The sequence below is a fragment of the Dama dama genome, chromosome 1, assembly GCF_033118175.1.
Source record: "Dama dama isolate Ldn47 chromosome 1, ASM3311817v1, whole genome shotgun sequence".
Classification (NCBI taxonomy): Eukaryota; Metazoa; Chordata; class Mammalia; order Artiodactyla; family Cervidae; genus Dama; species Dama dama.
This window is the reverse complement of record NC_083681.1, coordinates 76,733,898-76,752,956: the sequence shown is the minus strand read 5'-3', so window position 1 is coordinate 76,752,956 and position 19,059 is coordinate 76,733,898. Positions and strand designations below refer to the sequence as shown.

The window sequence follows — 19,059 nt, the reverse complement described above, 5'->3', positions numbered from 1 at the left end:
AAAACCTCAGCCAATGCATTTGATTGTCTAGTTTGTATAGACAATGAGATGTCTAGATGTGTAGGACTGTTTCTAAACATGGCATTTGATAATAGTTTCACTGGACATTTAACTATTTAGAAAGCATAACATAGAAGGTGTGAAAATGAGATATATTTTTTCACAGCCTCCATACTATACAGAAGCCCAAACTAGTCCATTGAAAACCCACACATACAGGACAGATACAGAGTTTTATGGCCAGCAGCTCAGCTGAGGTCCCAGCTCACAGCCAACCTCAACTTCCAGGCATGCAATTCAAGGTATTAAAAGATTTCAGCTTCTAGTTAATGAACTTTTTTTTAAATTTATTTTTTTATTGAAGGATAATTGCTCTATAGAATTTTGCTGTTTTCTGTCAAACCTCAACGTGAATCAGCCGTAGATATACATATATCCCCTCTTCTAGCTCCCTCCCAACTTTTGAATTATCTAAGCTTCGACCCCAGACATCATGGAACTTAGATAAACCATCTTCAATATATCTAAATTCCTGATCCCAATCACAGAGACAAAGACTAATTTAGCATTGTGTACTTTTCATATATTTAATTACATACTATGTTTTTCTTTTTTAAGTTTTGAGTATTAATTTTACAACCTCTTCTTATTGTGACAAATTATTCAAGAAAGTTTGCAACCTGAACTAGAGGAGAAACTAACATTGTCCAGGAGGTTTAGGATTTGCATTTCCTTTTTGAGAGAGAAAGAGGGAGTCTATCTTTGCAGAAGCATCTTATTTGGCAAAAACAGAGATGTTATTGTTTTTTTATAAGGAGATTCAAATTTAATGTAGAAGAGTGGTAATAAACTCTAAGTAGCCAAAGGAGTTAAATGTTACACTCATTTACCTATTAGCTTCAACTCAAAAATCCACCTTTAAATGCTCTCCTCTGAGAAGCTGGAAGTAAAATCTAACAATATTTGTCCTCTATTAGATGAATTCCTCTTAGTTTATGTCATTAAGAGCACCCTAGAATAAGATTGGCAATCCAGAGGAGAGAATTAGAGAATTGGCTGTATGCTACTAGAGAATTTATGTTTCAGTAATTAAGGATGCTTATTTAATATTGATCTGATATTTTAAGAGGGCTTGCCTGTTAGCTCAGATGGTAAAGAATCTGCATGCAAAATGGGAGACCCATGTTAGATATCTGAGTGGAGAGTATCTCCTGGAGAAGGGAATGTTTGCCCATCCCAGTATTCTGGCCTGGAGAATTTCATGGACAGAGGAATATGGCAGGTTACAGTCTATGAGGTTGCAAAGAGTTAGACATGACTAACTAGCACTTTCACTTTAAGAACTGACATAATTATTTTACTCAAATCTAGTAAATTTAAATAAAACTTATCAATATATCCACTTCCCACTATTCTCCATCTACTATTTCCTATAAAATTAAGCATTTCAAAAGAAAAAAAGAGAAACTTTCATATATATATATATATATATATATATATATATACACATATATATACACACACACATATATATATATATATATATATATATATATGAAGAACTAAAATATTTTATTGCACAGTCAAAATACAATGTCAAATTAAGGAATTCTTGAGACAGGTATGAGAAAAGAAAAGAGGAAAAATAAACATGAAAAAATTAAATTTCCCAACCAGGAGAGACCTGAGAAAATGCTAAAGAGTCTGTAGCCAGCTTTTGCAATCATTGTAAACTCCTTGTATATCATCCCATACATCTATTTTCAGGGCTCATGATATTTCTAGCCCTAAAGTGACTTTCTGAAATATTTTTTTTCATGCAGGTTACTGCCCTTTCTTAAGAAATTGATGATACCACACTTTCTTCACAGCATTCTTCATCTCCAAGTTTCTCAATGTATAGATCAGAGGGTTGAACATGGGGGCAATGATGGTGTAGAAAAGAGCAAACACTTTGTCTTCCGGAAAAGTTTCAGCTGGTCTAATGTAGATGAAGAGGATGGGCACAAAGAATAGGGCCACAACGGTGATGTGAGAACTGCAAGTGGAAAGAGCTTTGGTGCGGCTCTCTGCAGGGTAATCCCTGACTGTGTGTAATATCAGAAAATAAGAAGCCATCAAAATCACAAAAGTCACCAAAGCAATCAGACCTGAATTAACAACCACCAGGAGACCAATCCTGTGTGTATCCATGCAAGCCAATTTCAGCAAAGGATACACATCACAGAAGTAGTGATCAATCTCATTGGGGCCACAGAAGGGTAAAAAGATGGTGAGGAGAAACTGACTGGCAGAGTGTATAAGTCCCCCGGTACAGCAGGCGACGATGATTGTGTTACACTTTGGTCTGCTCATGATGATGGTGTAGTGCAGGGGCTTGCAGATGGCCACATAGCGGTCATAGGCCATCCCTGTGAGGATAAAAATCTCGATGGCTCCAAGGAAGTGAAGGATAAAAAGCTGTGTCATGCAGTTACTATAAGAAATGGTCTTCCTTTCTGCCAATAAATCAGTCATTAGTTTGGGTGTCACCGTGGATGTGTAGCAAAGGTCAGAGAGGGAGAGGTAATTAAGGAAGAAATACATAGGTTGGTCAATGAGAGGACTGCATATAATAGAAATCATTATGAGCAAATTTCCCATCCAAATAGCAATGTAACAAAACAAAAACAAGACAAAGCAGAAGATTTCAATGTTCTTATTTTGAGATAATCCCAAGAGAATAAACACAGTGACATTATTTCTATTTTCCATGATCCAGTGCAGTAAAAAGGCATAACAGTTCCCTGAAAGGACATAATGCATAAGTTGATATCAGAAATATTCAAGGAGAAAACCTCTGATAACACTAATGTCTGCTATTTCTGTTATTTGCAAAAATGAAAATAGAGTTTTAGATGTAGATAAAAAGAACTTATGGTTACCAAGGGGAAAGGAGGGAGACATAAACTGGGAGACTAAAATTGACATAAACACCCTACTATAAATAAAATGGATACTAATAAGGATCTGCTCTATAACACAGGGAATTCTGCTCAATACTCTATAATGACCCATTGGGAAAAGAATCTAGAAGAAAAATGGATCTATCTATGTGTATAACTGATTCACTTTGGTGTACAGCAGAAAGTAAACACAACATTGTAAATCAACTCTAGTCCAGTAAAAATTAATTAAAGCACACTAATAGCATGAAACTATGTTTAATGAACATAATTCCAGCTTCACAAAATGAAAATTTGATAGTATTCTTTGTTTCTGATTAGTTTCATGATTTTCACAAGTCCATCTTTAAGAACATTAGGTTCAAAATAAACAATAAATATAAATACATTTGATCAATTAGTCAAATTATTTAAAAATAATGATTAGTTGCCAAATATTTCCCACTTCTAAAAAAATATACAAGTTCTTGAAAAGAAACATTGCTTTGTATGTCTACAAACTCAAATTTGTTAAAGACACAATTAAGCATAAGTATTACAAAGTTTACCTTTAATGATATAGAAGAAAGTATAAAACCTAAAAATATTCACTAGTAGAAAACATCCTGCTTCAAAATAATTTTAAAATGAGGTCAAATATAAAATTAAATATTTATTTATATAATGATACATGTATATTTACAAAGAGGAAGATGAAAGCTATGCAAGAAGCCAATGCCATTGGTTTGAAAAATTTTGATTCCTTAGTTATATTTTTATTACTGATTTGAGATAGTAAAGTTCTAACATTTTATAACAGAAGTATGTTTATTTCTGGCACATCAATAAAAACCATACACTAAATCAACCGCAGAATAGAATGGTAGCTAAAACTAAAAACAGAGAAGCAAAAGGAAGTTTTACCTTTATGACTTTGCCCTTAACTCACTGAATCATACTTTAGGAGTCAATATTTTTCTCAGTGGTTAGAATTGGAGTATGACTTTCTCTTCCTATTTGTCCAATCTAAGACTTTTCCAGAACCCACGTGTAAAAATTTTACACTGTATAGTTCAGAGAAAAAGTGCATGGGAGGTGTGTGGGAAAGGCTTGCTGAAGACAAACATTTGGGGTCTAGAATCCATTATTAATTACACTGCAGTGTGTGAAGTTGGTACAAATCACTTTATTCCTCTAAATTTAGGCTATCTCTCATTGAAAAAGACCTTGTTGCTGGGAAAGATTGAAGGCAAAAGGAGAAGAGGGTGGGTGGATGAGGATGAGACGGTTAGATAGCATCACCAACTCAATGGACATGAATTTGAGCAAACTCCAGAAGATGGTGAAGGACAGGGGAGTCTGGCGTGCTGCAGTCTATGGGGTCGCAAAGAGTCAGACATGACTTAACTGAACAACATTTGTAAAATGGTGAAATATTTTATAGTTTATCACAAAATACTCAAATCAATCAATAGTCATTGTTTTATTAGCCACTGAATTATTGATTGATATTTTTATTATATGTATTCTTGTGTTACCAGTGAGGCTGTCAATAATAAAGTTAACTAAATATAACTTTCATATAGAAATTGAAGGTTTAAAGCCATGCAATTATTTTAAACTGGAAGAAAATGTTGAGGTATACTAGACAAATCCTCTTATTCTAAATAGATGGGATTTTACTTAAAAGCTTATGGGAAATATACAAAATATGAATAAAGGTAGCTTGAAACACTTCATAAACAATCTGTTAAATCATATGGATTTGACATATGGAAATACAAACAATTCACTTGAGGTTGACCATAGCCTCTAAGAATGTAGTTTGTGTCTCAACACTAATGACAAATATTACATAGAACTGGTAACTACATACTCCAAGTTTTCTTACTATCAATGTTGATCCCAAAATACATTATAAGTAATTAAAACCTTTCTTTAAAGTTTGTTACATATCTTCTGCCCTAATCTTGTAGCTATATTTAATCAGTTAATTTATAAATTCTCTGCTTATCACTCTCTTACAGACAAAATTAATTCTGTCACATCCAAAAAGAAAAGTTCTTTGCAATGGAGCCTTAAAACAATTAAGTTATATCTATGGTAAAAATTTTAAAATTTAAAATTAGCTTACAGTGTAGCTATGGAAAAGCAAGATTTCATGTCTCCAGTTATATCATAGAAATATTTCCTCATCTCTCTCTCTCTCTCTCTCCCCTATATAAAGGTTAATCTAAAATGATATTTAAAATACTGATTTGGTGAACTTGAAGCAATCACTTGTTCATTTGAATAGACATAAACAAAGCCATTATTTTAATTATGGGCATGGAAAAAAACAACCAGTTTAAATTTTTTTCCCACCCCCAAATTAAACAGGGACATTTTAGTTTATACCTAAATAAATTAAGCCTATAAAAAAACTAAAGCTTTTACAATAATTTACCAAAGCCAACTGTTCTGTCTCCATTTCATACAGTATTAATGTTTCTTCTTAAATTTGACTTTCTAATCAAGAAGTTTTGTTAAACATGTGTTTGATCTCAAATTTTCTCAATTCTCAAGGCCACAAACATTTCTTTAATTCCTTTCTTGGTAGTTTTCTCTTTTTGCTAACTTCCCCTACAGTTGTATCCCACAATGCTTAAACTAGTGCTTAGATTTCTAGCTTCTCAATTTTAGTGGGAGATCTCTAGCTTTTATTTTTGACAGAGTCATCAGTTTCAAGTGTGAACTCTTAACTACATTTCCTGTAATATTTTTCTGTATCTAAATTGTAGAGAAATAGCTTCTTCCCTAAATAATTCAGAGAATTATGGGATTCAAATTTTAAAATAGACAGAAACTTTGAAAAAAGTAAAACAGTAAGCAAATGAAACAGTCTAAATTCAGTTTGATATATATACCAAATGATGAATATAGTCTTGACAATTTAATAATATATTCTTCAGTTAAGATTTTACACAACCCTGGTATTATTAAAGGTAAAGTTTGGGAAAACATTAAAATTAAGGAAGTGAAATTGCTTGGGTTTATATTCTGGCTTTGCTAAGAGTGAGTATATGGCCTCAAGATGTTATTTAATTACACTAACAACAGTCTAATTCTTTTATTAGTTTACAATTTCACATTTTCATGTGCCTAACTTTCTTCTAAACATTGTGTAAACAAATATTTCAACCATCTCTATAACTCTAATAAATATTAGTGGTAAACTTAGCTTACAAATGGGGAAATTGAGTTTTAGAAAAATTAAAAATTAGTGCAAGATGGCCTTAATAAGTGGTAGAGTCAAGATCTAAAACAGCATATATCTTACTTAGCAATACACTTGGTAAAATGTTACACAGTTACCATAGTTCCTGATACTTTATGCATGTTCAGTAAATATATGACGCTGTTAATATTAGAAACAGAGAGCTTCATTGACTCCAATATTTCAGATTTCAATCTATGCCAAAGTAAATTTATACATCCTTAATCTGCATGAATTTAAATTTCTCAAGGAAAGAAAGACCATCTTACATTCTGCCTAGAATATTAAGAAATGCCTGTACATGTTTAATTTTAAATTCTAGACACTTCTCCTGGATCTGCATCTGTCACATCTTCTCCAGAATTTGACATCTGCTGATTTTTCTTAGATTATCATATTGCCAGCAGATGAGCACTTTGTTGATGAGCATGTCCACCCCCACATCTGTTGTGAGAATTAATTAGATAAGAGGTGTGAGTTAGCCAACATATATTAGAGGCTCAATAAATATTTCCAATGATTTTATCTTTGTTGTATCTCCATAATCATTTTTTTTTCTATGAATGGCAAATGTATGACGTTGAGAGAAATGTGAATTCAAGCCACAGAATGAAATACTCTGAACAGTAGGTGAATGACCGGAATGACGAAAGAATGGCAGGACTGAAAGGAAGTGATATGAATGGATTCACAACAATTGAAGTGGAAGAACATGTGTGGGGAGTTATAGCTCCTCCTTTCCATGATCCTACCCAAACGTGAGGAGCTGAAATGATTACAAGATACCATTTATTTAACCAATAATCAATAACTATTTGTTGAAATAACTTCAGTTGTTTTAAAATGATATATAAAGTATTCAAATCAGTGAAGTTATCAGCATCACATTTATTACAGGAAACATGGGTGGAGAGCAAGGTATATAGAGATAAAGTAAAGAGACTCAAATTTTGAGATATCTCCTTTCGACTTTTTGTGTCCTGCCTAGAGTCTTTGATTAATTTAATTCTTGAGCCATCTTTTCTTCTTTTTTTGTCAGGATGGGGGATCATGGATCATGACAATGGGTACTGGAGGGATCTTATTTTTCTTTTGGATTTGTTTTTTCTCACTTTCTTGGTAACTGTGAGTCATTTATTTTCTTAATGAGCACTTTGCCCATTTTCTACCAAAAGTCTTAATGCTATTTTCCTCTTATTCAGCAAAGCATGATTTCCCTATCACTGTCTGATTTCCTATTGGAACATCAGAGCACACTCAACAGGAAACTCCTTGAATTTATTGCTACTCTAATCACAAAGCAAATTATAAAAAAAAAAATAGATACCTATACTTAACTTTAACTAGCCATCAATCTGTTACCTATGCAGTAAAAGGAAAATATATTCAGCTATCACACAGTCTGGCAGGATCATGGAAAGGAGGAGAAATCATTCACCACACATGTCCTTCCAATCCAATTGTCGTGAGTCCATTCATATCACTTATTTCAATCTGGCCATTCTTTCCTCACTGAAATTCTGGTCATTCACCTACTGTTCAGAGTATTTCATTTTGTGTCTTGAATTCACATATCTCTCAATATCATTCATTAGCCATTCATAGAAAAATAAAAGTGTCATTGTAGAGACACTGTCACTCAACCAGTGTTCACACAATGAGAGGACATACCCCCAGAGGAACAGTTTGAAGAAAGTGGCCTAGTGTGAATATCCACAAGAGTCTAATCACCATCTATATTTTCATCTCTAATCCCCAAGATGTTCAGGCTCACATAACTAATAAACAAAATTAAAGTGTACATTCTAAAACTATATCTATCTTATTCTAGAACACTATGTTTTGCAAGTTGTTTGGATTTATGTTCCCGAATCATGAGCTCACCAAGTGGATTTCCTCTAGATCCAAGTCAGCAGATCCACTGAAGTGAACATCAAAGCTGGATTATAAATAGTATGCAGGCCACCCCAGGCTTTTGTGTGTGATTTAGGAAGCTCAGTTATTAGACATTCATTCCTCCTGGGCCTCAGTGACTGAATTCCCTTGCACTTCACTCAGAGTTTTGTGATATAAACAACTCTGTGGGATTTTTTGCCTTGAGGGGCTTACCCTTTCCATGATTTCTGTAATCTGCTGCTGCTGCTGCTGCCAAGTCACTTCAGTTGTGACCGTCTCTGTGTGACCCCATAGGCGGCAGCCCACCAGGCTCCCCCGTCCCTGGGATTCTCCAGGCAAGAACACTGGAGTGGGTTGCCCTTTCCTTCTCCAATGCATGAATGTGAAAAGTGAAAGTGAAGTCTCTCAGTCGTGTCCAACTCCTAGTGACCCCATGGACCACAGTCTACCAGGCTCCTCTGTCCGTGGGATTTTCAGGCAAGAGTCCTGGAGTGGGGAGCCATTGCCTTCTCGGTCTGTAGTCTGAGTGAGAGGCAAAGGACAGCTCTGGTACTAGGTTTCACTCCCAGAGTCAGAGAGATCCCCTGGAGGAGGAAAAGGCAACCCATTTGAGTATTCGTGCCCGGGAAATCCCATGGACAGAGGAGGCTGGTGGGTTGCAATTCATGGGGTCACAAAGAGTCGGACAAGACCAAGCACTGAGCTGAAGTAAACTTATGGCAATTAATAGTCTTCATCGCTCCTCAAAAAGATCATCTTCCCTGAGAGAGTATGAATGGGTTTTACTTTATTTTCAAGTATTGATTTCCTAGAAAATTATAAGCTAATAAACCTTGGTGTTGTTTTTATGAATTTAGAGAACTTCCAAAAAATAATAGAAAAAATTTTCAGTTGAACATGTTTTAATTTTTCCCCAAACATATCATTTCCAAAAGCCTTTCTTTCCTTATTTTCTTCTTTCCCATGTATTTCTGAAGATTCAGTTGCTTCCAATGTGCTATATGAGCAAAATAAATAATAGCAAATACATAGCGAGGATTTACTGGGTGTCATATACAAAGGGTTCTCTTTCATTTTAACAAGGTCCTAGTGAGAAAGGCACTAAGTCTCCTAAATTTACCTATGAGTAAAATCAATAACAGATAATTAACTTATAATGTGCCTAATGTTTCGAGGTGTTTGTTAGCAAACTGGCCCCATATAAGGAGGCAGGGAGAGACTGATAAAAGAGTCAGACCACTCCAGTTTGGAGGTGGCACTTTTACTAAACAAGGGGCCTTACATGGGGGGCTTGTCACAGATGGTTCCAAGACAAGCAGATCTTTGCATCTTTATGTCAGAAAATTTAAGATCATATACAGGCTTTTCCTGGGTTCATTCACATATTCAGTCCAGATGGTCTCAACAACACCTTATTATCTCAAGTCTGCATCCTTGAAAATGTCTCCAGCTATGGGGGTGATGTTGTTTAGTCGCTCAGTCATGTCCAACTTTGCAGCCCCGTGGACTGCAGCAAGCCAGGTTTCCCTGTCCTTCACCATCTCCCAGAGCTTGCTCAAAATCACTTCCATTGAGTGGGTGATGCCATCCAACCATCCGGTCCTCTGTCATCCCTTTCTCCTCCTGCCTTCTATCTTTCCCAGCATCAGAGTCTTTTCCAGTGAGTCAACTCTTCACATTAGGTGGCCAGAGGATTGGAGCTTCTGCTTTAGCATCAGTCCTTCCAATGAATCTTCAGGGCTGATTTCCTTTAGGATGGACTAAACAAGGTGATCATATGGATTGCAGCCTTATCTAACTCATAAAACTATGAGCCATGCCATGTATGACCACTCAAGATGGACGAGTCATGGAGGAGAGTTCTGACAATATGTGGCCCACTGGAGAACGGAATGGCAAACCTCTTCAGCATTCTTGCCTTGAGAACCCCATGAACAGTATGAAAAGGCAAAAACTGGGACAATAAATGGAACTCAAATTCAAGAATGGGAGGACAAATGAGGAACTTCTGATGCTCAGGCCCATCTCATTGCTCCAGCAGTGGTCGTGTCCTCTCAATGACTGACACCAGGCAGAGAGGACAGTACCTATAAAAGTCAGAAGGGTATCTACTTCTAGGGGACAGAAGCAGTGAGGACAGGAAGGAATGGATATTAGACTTTGGAGATTATTATTGTGCTCTATTTCTTGATTCAGGTACAGAGTACAGGTTTATTGCCTTCATAGTTCTGTCTTTCTGTCTCTGTTTTGTTTTTCATTTCTTTATGGATTATATGTCATAACTAATATATGAAAAAATCTGTAAGATGCCTTAAAACCATACATAAGTCAGTGAAACACCCAAGGCAGAGTGTAAGGTTAGATATGTCTGTAAAGAATTAACTTGAAAGCAAATTTAGGTATTTCCTATCTAGTCTTCATGTACAAATATCAGAAGCAAATTATCTTTTTTAAATTCAGTCAGTCTTAGAATTGCCTAATCTATATAACATAGCAACAGTTTCTTTAAGCTAATATGTTTTTAATCACATTAGTCCCTACCAAATCTCAGAGTGACCAATGGAACTGTCATTTTTCTCATACTTTTTCAACTCATCATCTCTGACATTTATAAAGTAAATAATTTGGGCTCTGTGATTTGAAAGTTAATTGAGTTCTACAATTCCCAAGTCCACTTTTACTTCCACATAGAGGTTTTAACACATTGAGTAGGGGAAATTAATTATGCTTCTCTTCTGAAAATATCTTTTGGTGCCAAACCCTTCTCATGGCCTTTTTCATCTCTGTGTTTCTCAGAGTGTAGATTAAGGGATTGAACATAGGAGCAATGATGGTATAAAAGAGAGAAAATATTTTGTCCTCAGGGAAAGTGGTAGGGGGTCTGAGGTAGGCAAAGATTGAAGGACCAAAAAATAAGATAACCACAGTGATGTGAGACCCACAGGTAGAGAGGGCTTTGCACCTTCCTTCAGCTGAGTGGTTTCTTAAGGTGAATAATATAATGACATAGGACCCAAACAAGAGAACAAAGGTTACTAAGGCAACCATTCCTGAATTGGCAACCACCAGGACACCAGTGATGTAGATATCGGTACAGGCAACTTTCAACAAAGGAAAAATGTCACAGTAGTAGTGGTCAATTTCATTGGGGCCACAGAAGGGCAAACTGACTATCATAGAGAACTGAGAAAAGGCATGGACAGCCCCACCAGCCCAAGCAGCCATGATAAGGAGATTGCATCTTGTCCTGTTCATGATAATCATGTAGTGGAGAGGCTTGCAGATGGCAACACAGTGGTCAAAGGCCATGACAGTAAGGATGCAGATTTCAATCATTCCTAAGAAGTGCAAGGAAAAGACCTGTAGCATGCAGTTGCCGTAAGAGATGGTTTTCCTTCCCAGGAGCAGGTCACTGACCAGTTTGGGTGTCACACAAGAGGTATAGCAGATGTCCATGGAGGATAAGTGGCTGAGGACATAGTACATTGGTTGGTGAAAAAGGACACTGCATCGGATGGAGACAAGGATCAGAAGGTTTCCCACCAAGATGGCAATGTAACAAAATAAGAAGAACACAAAGCAAAATATTTGTATGTTTTGGTTATAGGAAAGTCCCAAAAAAATAAATTCTGAGATGTTCCTCTGACTTTCCATATATTGTATGCTATCTGCAAATAATTGAATATCTGAAAAAAAAATAAAAGAAAATATTTACAATATGATCACAATCATATAAAAGCTGCTAACAAGCCATTAAAGTTCATTTTAACAAATTACCAAAACTAGTTAATAAATTAATGATATTATATTTTTCTTAGGAACCATAGCTAATTTCTTCAGTATTGTTTTCAAATATTCTGTTACATTGGTAGTAATAAAAATGCTGCTGCTGCTGCTAAGTCGCTTCAGTCTTGTCCAACTCTGTGCAACACCACATACGGCAGCCCACCAGGCTCCGCTGTCCCTGGGATTCTCCAGGCAAGAACACTGGAGTGGAATAAAAATAAATTCTATTAAATTTTCAAAATATAATTGTTTAGGCTTCCCAGGTGGCTCTAGAGGTAAAGAACCCATCTGCCAATGCAGAAGACACAAGAGACATGGGTTCGATCCTTGGATCAAGCATATCCCCTGTAGTAGGAAATGGTAACCCAATGCACACTTCTCACCTGGAAAATTCCATGGACAGAAGAACCTTCTGGGCTCTGAATCCATGGGTCCACAGTGAGTCGACTGAGCACATGGTTTACAGTACAGAACAGACATTACAGACATTCCTTGACTCATGGTGATTTATGTTGTGACTTTACTGACTTTATGATAGTATGAGAATAGCAGGCATCAAGAAGTAACTGTACTTGAATTTTGATCTTTTCCCTGGGCTAGCTATAGGTGATATGATACTCTGTTATAATGCTGGGTCTGAGCAGTGAGTTACAGTAGCCTCCAGTCAGCCTGGTGATCTCATAGGTAAATAATGGATGCACTTACAACCATTCTGTACCAGACAGCCATTGTTTTTCACTTTTAGTGGAGTATTCAATAACTTGCATGAGATAGGCTTTGTGTTAGATTGTTAAAAATAGGCTTCATGTTAGATTGCTGTTGTTGTTCAATAGCTAAGTCATGTCCAGCTCGTTAGGAACCCATGAACTGCAGCACTCCAGGCTCCCCCCTCCTTCACTATCTCCCCGAGTTTCCTCAAACTCATTTCCTTTGAGTCAGTGATGCCATCTGACCATCTCATCCTCTGTTTCCCCCTTCTTCTCTTACCCTCAATCTTTCCCAGCATCAGAGAGTTTTCCAATGGGTTGGCTCTTTGCATTCGGTGGTCAAAGTATTAGAGATGATTTTGCTCAATTGCAGGCTAATGTAAGTATTCTGAGTATGTTTAAGGTAAGCTGGACTAAACTATGATGTCCAGTAGGTTAGATGTATTCAATTCACTTTCAACTTGTATTTTCAGGTTATCATGGATTGATTGGGATGTAATCTCATTGAATATTAAAATGCAGAGATATTACTTTGCCAACAAAGGTCCATCTAGCCAAGGCTATGGTTTGTCCAGTGGTCATGTATGATATGAGAGTTGGACTGTGAAGAAAGCTGAGCACCAAAGAATTGATGCTTTTGAACTGTGATGTTGGAGAGACTCTTGAGAGTCTCTTGGACTGCAAGGAGATCCAACCAGTCCATCCTGAAGGAGATCAGTCCTGAGTGTTCATTGGAAGGACTGATTCTGAAGCTGAAACTCCAATACTTTGGCCACCTCATGTGAAAAGTAGACTCATTAGAAAAGACCCTCATGCTGGGATGGATTGGGGGCAGAAGGATAAGGGGACGACAGAGGATGAGATGGCTGGGTGGCATCACTGACTCAATGGACACGAGTTTGGGTAAACTCCGGGAGTTGGTGATGGACAGGGAGGCCTGGCATGCTACATCATGGGATCGCAAAGAGTCAAACACGACTGAGCGACTGAACTGAACTGGACTGAATCTCATTGAATGTCATGAAGATCTGAACTATTTCCCAGAGATAAATTATACCATTACCATTACTTTTAACACTTAGTGTTATTAATGCAATTTAATAAAGGACTTTTTTTTACTTATAATTTTCAAATGTCTCCTTCAGAAAGGTAATTTTTTTTTTAATTACATGATGCTCCATTCCCCTACCATGATATAAAACACTCTCCTGGATTTGTCTGTAGTCATATGATCATGGAATACAGTGCATGTAATAAAAGTCACCTAAATTATGAGCTGTGTGATTAGGATTATAAGTGCTGTCCCTTGAAATACAAGAGTAAGGGTAGAGTAAGTACTGCATAGTGAACTTGGGGAGCCAATCTTGCTACCTATTTTATAAGACTAAAATTATTTGAAAATATAGCAAAAATTTTTAGTGATTGACATTTAAAGAAAGAAAATTGTATTTCATATTTAAATTTAAAGTAAAATAATGGTTTAATGTTAATTTTATAGTGATTAAAATTAACAGTGCAAATAAAGAGATACACTAATTGAAATGAACAAATAATTTGAATTTGGTACTTGTGTTCTCTGCTGGAATAAATCATGGACAGCAAAAATCAGAAAATGATGTCACCTCAATATAAATGTAAGGCAAACTGTGGTCAAGAAGTGATCAGTTGTTTTCTGTTCATTGGCTTTTTAATGGATTTGCATGTAGTATATTCTTTTTGATCAGGGTAGGACTTAACACTAAGGTGATGAAAGCATGTACTACTGAGAACACACACTTCTCAGTTTTATTCCCGTCACTCCTGAGGAATTAGGTAGTATCCAGGTCGTTGTCTACCTGACTCCTCTGTCAGATGGAGTAGCCATGCTGATTTCCATGGGTTCCATAAGCAGATTTTTAATAATACATAACTTTTGATACAACAAAATGAATAGGTTAACATGTTCACTATTTTCCAAATTGTATAGCTGTATTGCTTGTGATATTTAATATTATCTTAGCTGATAAACAGACGTGGCTTTAAAGCACATTGCAAAATATGTTGAGAGTAATTCTTTTTTCAATTTTAGCTCAATATCTTTATCTACATTAAAAAGGGAAAGTATTAATTTAATCATATTATGTCATTATATCCCTAAGATGCCTTTTTTTAACATGAAGACATTATATCCATAGTCTCCTTTTTTTTTTCAACATGAAGACAACAGGGTTGTATCTTCAAAATTACATGCAATTTATACCATAAACTCCATACAAATTAATGTTTTGTTATATCTTTAAATGTATCATCACAATTGCAATTAATAACTAACTTATGAAAAAATATTATATTGCATTCCTTTGAGTGAAAGTACAAGAAACTAAAGTGACTTAAAATTTATTGAAAATAAATAAGTCTAGTTATTATGTAGCATAAAAGTACTCATCTAATCCAACCATATGATTTTCAGTATCGAATGAATTGATTTAAAATAAAGTAAGTGACTATCCCAAACCACAGAACAAGTAAACCACAGCATTTATAAACTAGATCTTCAAAGTCTTACTATGTATATCATTGCTTTCCACAGGAAAGGGGCACCTATTAGAAAAGACAGCAGTAAAGGAATTATCACTATTTTCATCTCCTGAAAGGTGACAGACTCCCAGATCACTATAAAACATACTATGATAATTATAAGAATAGATGCATGGTGTAACATGTCCGTGCTTTGAAATCACTTTTACAACATCAAGCTTTCAATCTAAACACTACAGATATTAATGCTTTGATCTTATAAAGATATGTTATCAGCTCTCTTGAAGGCACTAGTAGAATGATGGCCTTCATGAAGGTTAAAACATTGAACACATAAGTGAAGAAAAGAAAACATAATTAAGTCAAAAATCAAGTGATGATGCAAAAGCAATAAGGTTAAAATTAAATATGATAAAGATAATAAAATAAAATGGAGGAAAAACCACTTTTATCCAAGCATTGGTAAACTTCTGATGCTAGAGAGAGGATATTGGTCACCTAGATGTTTCCAATATTCAGATGTTTGATATCAAGTGAAATAATGTAAACTGAAAGTTAGCTACTTTTTTTGCTTCAGTTTTTTATATTTATGCTTTATACAGAAGAGGACATTTAAATCTAAAAAGACCTTCCAGTTTAGAGTGCATAATCAATCATCCTTTTTGAATCTGGGCAATTGTCACACCTTATTCTTGGTGCTTTATATGTTTAACTTTCTTTTACTATTTGTAATGCAATCTGAAGTATAAGAAGGACTGTTTTGGATTTATTCAATCACACGAGTTGTTCTTGGTTGTATAACACAATGTACTTTAAATTTGAAGTGCAACAACTACACCTTTGATATAGACACATCTTTCCAGGAAACAATGAGAGAACACATGAGTTCATAAAACAAAATCCATACATAACAATATCTTTTCTTTACATTCTTTTTTTCTTTGAATAAAGGCACAGACATACATTTCAATGAAATCACTTGAAATAAATGAAACCCAAACAAAACCCAAATTGAATTTCTGTTGAAAAAAATAAAGTCAACCTGGCTATATCACTGGTTGCCTGCAAAATTTCTTGATATTTAATTTTAAATAAGTAGTCTGTATTTCATGCCACCAATATTAAGTTAAAAAGCTAATTTGCACCTGCTGCAGTACTGCTTAACTGTCCTATTCACCCTTCATGAGGTGCTATCAGGGTTGTAAAACTATTCTTCAGGAAGTCAAGTAGGATCTCTATGTATTTATATATATATATATATATATGGGTATACATGGGTATATATACCTATATACCTATATATATATATATATAGGTATATATATGGGTATACATGGGTATATATATATATATATATATATAGGTATAATCAACCTGGGACTAACCATACATTTACTTAACCTGAGTCTGATGAATCTAGACAATTCTAGGCAACTGATATTTTTAAAAAAATAGGAGTTTCTTCAAATATTAGAGTTTGGAGGATCACTGACAATCTGAAAATTTCATCATTTTTAAATGTATTATCCAAAGCACACATGCTGTTTGTAATACACTATCAAAACAGAACTCATTTGAACCCTTGCTAAAATGTTTTATATACCACAACAGAATATATAACCTTAAAGTAACACAATTAATGCCAAATAGAGCTGATGAGCCTAAAACAAGTACTGTAAAGACTATCACCTGCACATAATTTGCAGATGGTGTTCAAGTTAGTTTTAACTTATTCAGGAAAATGTCTTGGTCACACAACTCCCCCCCACCCCCGACTTCATTTACACAGTTTGCTAACCATTCACTAGCATTGGCATATAGACTTAAATTAAATGTAAGTCTATAAAGCAGCGATTCAGACAAATCTATATCAGTTCTCTAAAAATATCTTCAAATATTGTTTGAATTTTCAGGAAGAAAAATCCTACTGTTATACAAAGTGAGTGGTGGTTTGAATACCCCTGAAAACTACCCTGTGTTCCCAGAGAAACATTTGTTCATCCCACAAGAAGGTGATCTAGGATTCTAAATGCTGATGACTCACCAACACCTGCTCACATTCAAGAGTAAACAAGAACTTCTTGAAATATCTGCTAAAGCGGCATTCACATCCACGCCCTCAGAGTCATCTCTTTGATGCCTGTGCCTGAAAGAAACTTGTTCTACACGAGCCAAATATAACCTGAGAGGAAGCTATAAGAATAGTTTGACTTAAGAAATTGTTTTCCCAAAAGCATTTCTTAAAGATTCTAACCAAGGAACACTAATCAGTTGTCCAAGATTATATTCCACAGCCTTCTGGGAATTCTCAGAATGTAAATGTACTTAACTTTTTGTTTAGCCAAGCTCTGGGCACTGTCTCCAGAGGTCAGTACTGTTATTCAGATCCAAAGAAGCTCAGTCAATTCTGCCAGTTCTGTCTAATTTCCTCCTGTGAAGAACAGAAAAGAACCTAGGTAACCCTTTGGGAGCACCGAGTTTGCTTTGAAGAAGGCCTCTATTTCCAAGCCAAAGAAGAAAAGAAGTTAGAGGAAAATCAGAAAGAGATATTCAGAATCCCAACATTTTTTATGAACAAAAGCAACATAAGACGCATAAGAGTCAGTTAACAATAAATCAATGACCTGTCACTTCACTACTTTCTGGGACCAGCGGCAGCAACCAACAGCAATGCCGTGCCAAGGCTGCAATGAGCGTTGGGCTGCGAGAGACGAAGGAAGAAGAGTCATCAGTGGGACGTCCCTGGCAGCTCACTGGTTAAGACTCTGTGCTAACAATGCAGGAGACAGGGGTTCAATCCCTGGTTGGGGAACTAAGAGCCCACAAGTTTCACGGTGTAGCCAAAAATAAAAGTAAATAAATATTAAAAAAAAAAAAATTTCAAAATACTTGAAATTTAAAACAAAATCCCTATTCTTATAGATAGGTTGGAATAGGCTCCACATTTGTTTACTGAAGTTTTAAATAGCTTAATGAAGTTAGAAACCAACAAAATACATGTATTTTTACCCCCCTTACTATTGAGCACTTTCCATTCAGTAGGTTTAGTCCTGCAGGGTGTATACACTCAGAACCATCTGCACAAATGGGCCCCAAGGGCAAAGAATAAATCAAAAGGAGATCACAAAGTAGTTTTATATGACTTAAAATAAAAACAAAATATATCAAAGTCTATACAATGCTGGTAAAGTATTAATTATAGGGAGATTTGTTGCACCAAACGTCTATATTGGAAAAGAAAAATATTCTCACATTTGTCCTCAATTTCTGTCTTAAAATTAGAAAGAACAAATAAACAAAGAAATAAAGATCAAAGTGAAAAATCAAAAATAAAAGCACAAGAAAATACAGTAGAGAGAAAAGGAAAGCAAAATAAGTTATTTGAGAAGTACTCTAAAGCTGATAAACATCTAGCCATGTGACTCAGGAGCAAAGGAGAAATGACACATATTACCACCATCAAAAGTGAAGCATGATAGTGCTATAAATATACAGATATTAAAGAGCTAATAAGTAAATAATATAAGCAATTTTATGCCTAAAATTTCAACAATCTGGATAAAAATTTTAAAAATTAGCAGATGATTTAAAAAGACACTTCACCGAAAAAGATATTTGAATGTCAAATTAGTGGGTGAAAATTTGCTTAACACCATTAGTTATTTATGAATGCAAATTAAAGCCATAATGAGATGGCAGCTCATGATTCTAATATAGGCTAAAATTGAGAAAAGTGACATATCAAGTATTGAAGAGCATCTTGAACACTCATAAACTTCTTGTGGGGAGGTAAACTGGTACAATCACTCACTTTTCCAAAGTAGCTTGCAGTTTCCTAAAATGTTAAGTGTGCATAAGACCAGCCATTTTGCTCCTACATATATACCTTTCAAGACTATATGCAAAATCAGTAAGTTGTACATTAATGAACATAGCAGAGTTATCTGTAATAGGCAAAAACTGGACCTAACCC

General features: G+C 35.3%; 2 protein-coding genes across 2 annotated transcripts; both read right to left on the bottom strand.

Annotated features, from left to right (window-relative positions):
- Positions 1-1,824: 1,824 nt before the first annotated feature.
- LOC133063562 (olfactory receptor 4P4-like) lies at positions 1,825-2,754 on the bottom strand. The gene has a single exon (XM_061153119.1). The coding sequence runs from the start codon at positions 2,752-2,754 to the stop codon at positions 1,825-1,827; it is 930 nt and encodes a 309-aa protein (XP_061009102.1).
- An 8,040-nt stretch (positions 2,755-10,794) lies between these two features.
- Positions 10,795-11,730, bottom strand: LOC133055553 (olfactory receptor 4P4-like). The gene has a single exon (XM_061140720.1). It carries the CDS (start codon positions 11,728-11,730, stop codon positions 10,795-10,797), a length of 936 nt encoding a protein of 311 aa, XP_060996703.1.
- Between the last annotated feature and the right edge of the window lie 7,329 nt (positions 11,731-19,059).

Coding starts and splice junctions, on each gene's coding strand:
- LOC133063562 (XM_061153119.1), bottom strand. CDS start 2,754: ATGGAAAATAGAAATAATGTCACTGTGTTTATTCTCTTGGGATTATCT.
- LOC133055553 (XM_061140720.1), bottom strand. CDS start 11,730: ATGGAAAGTCAGAGGAACATCTCAGAATTTATTTTTTTGGGACTTTCC.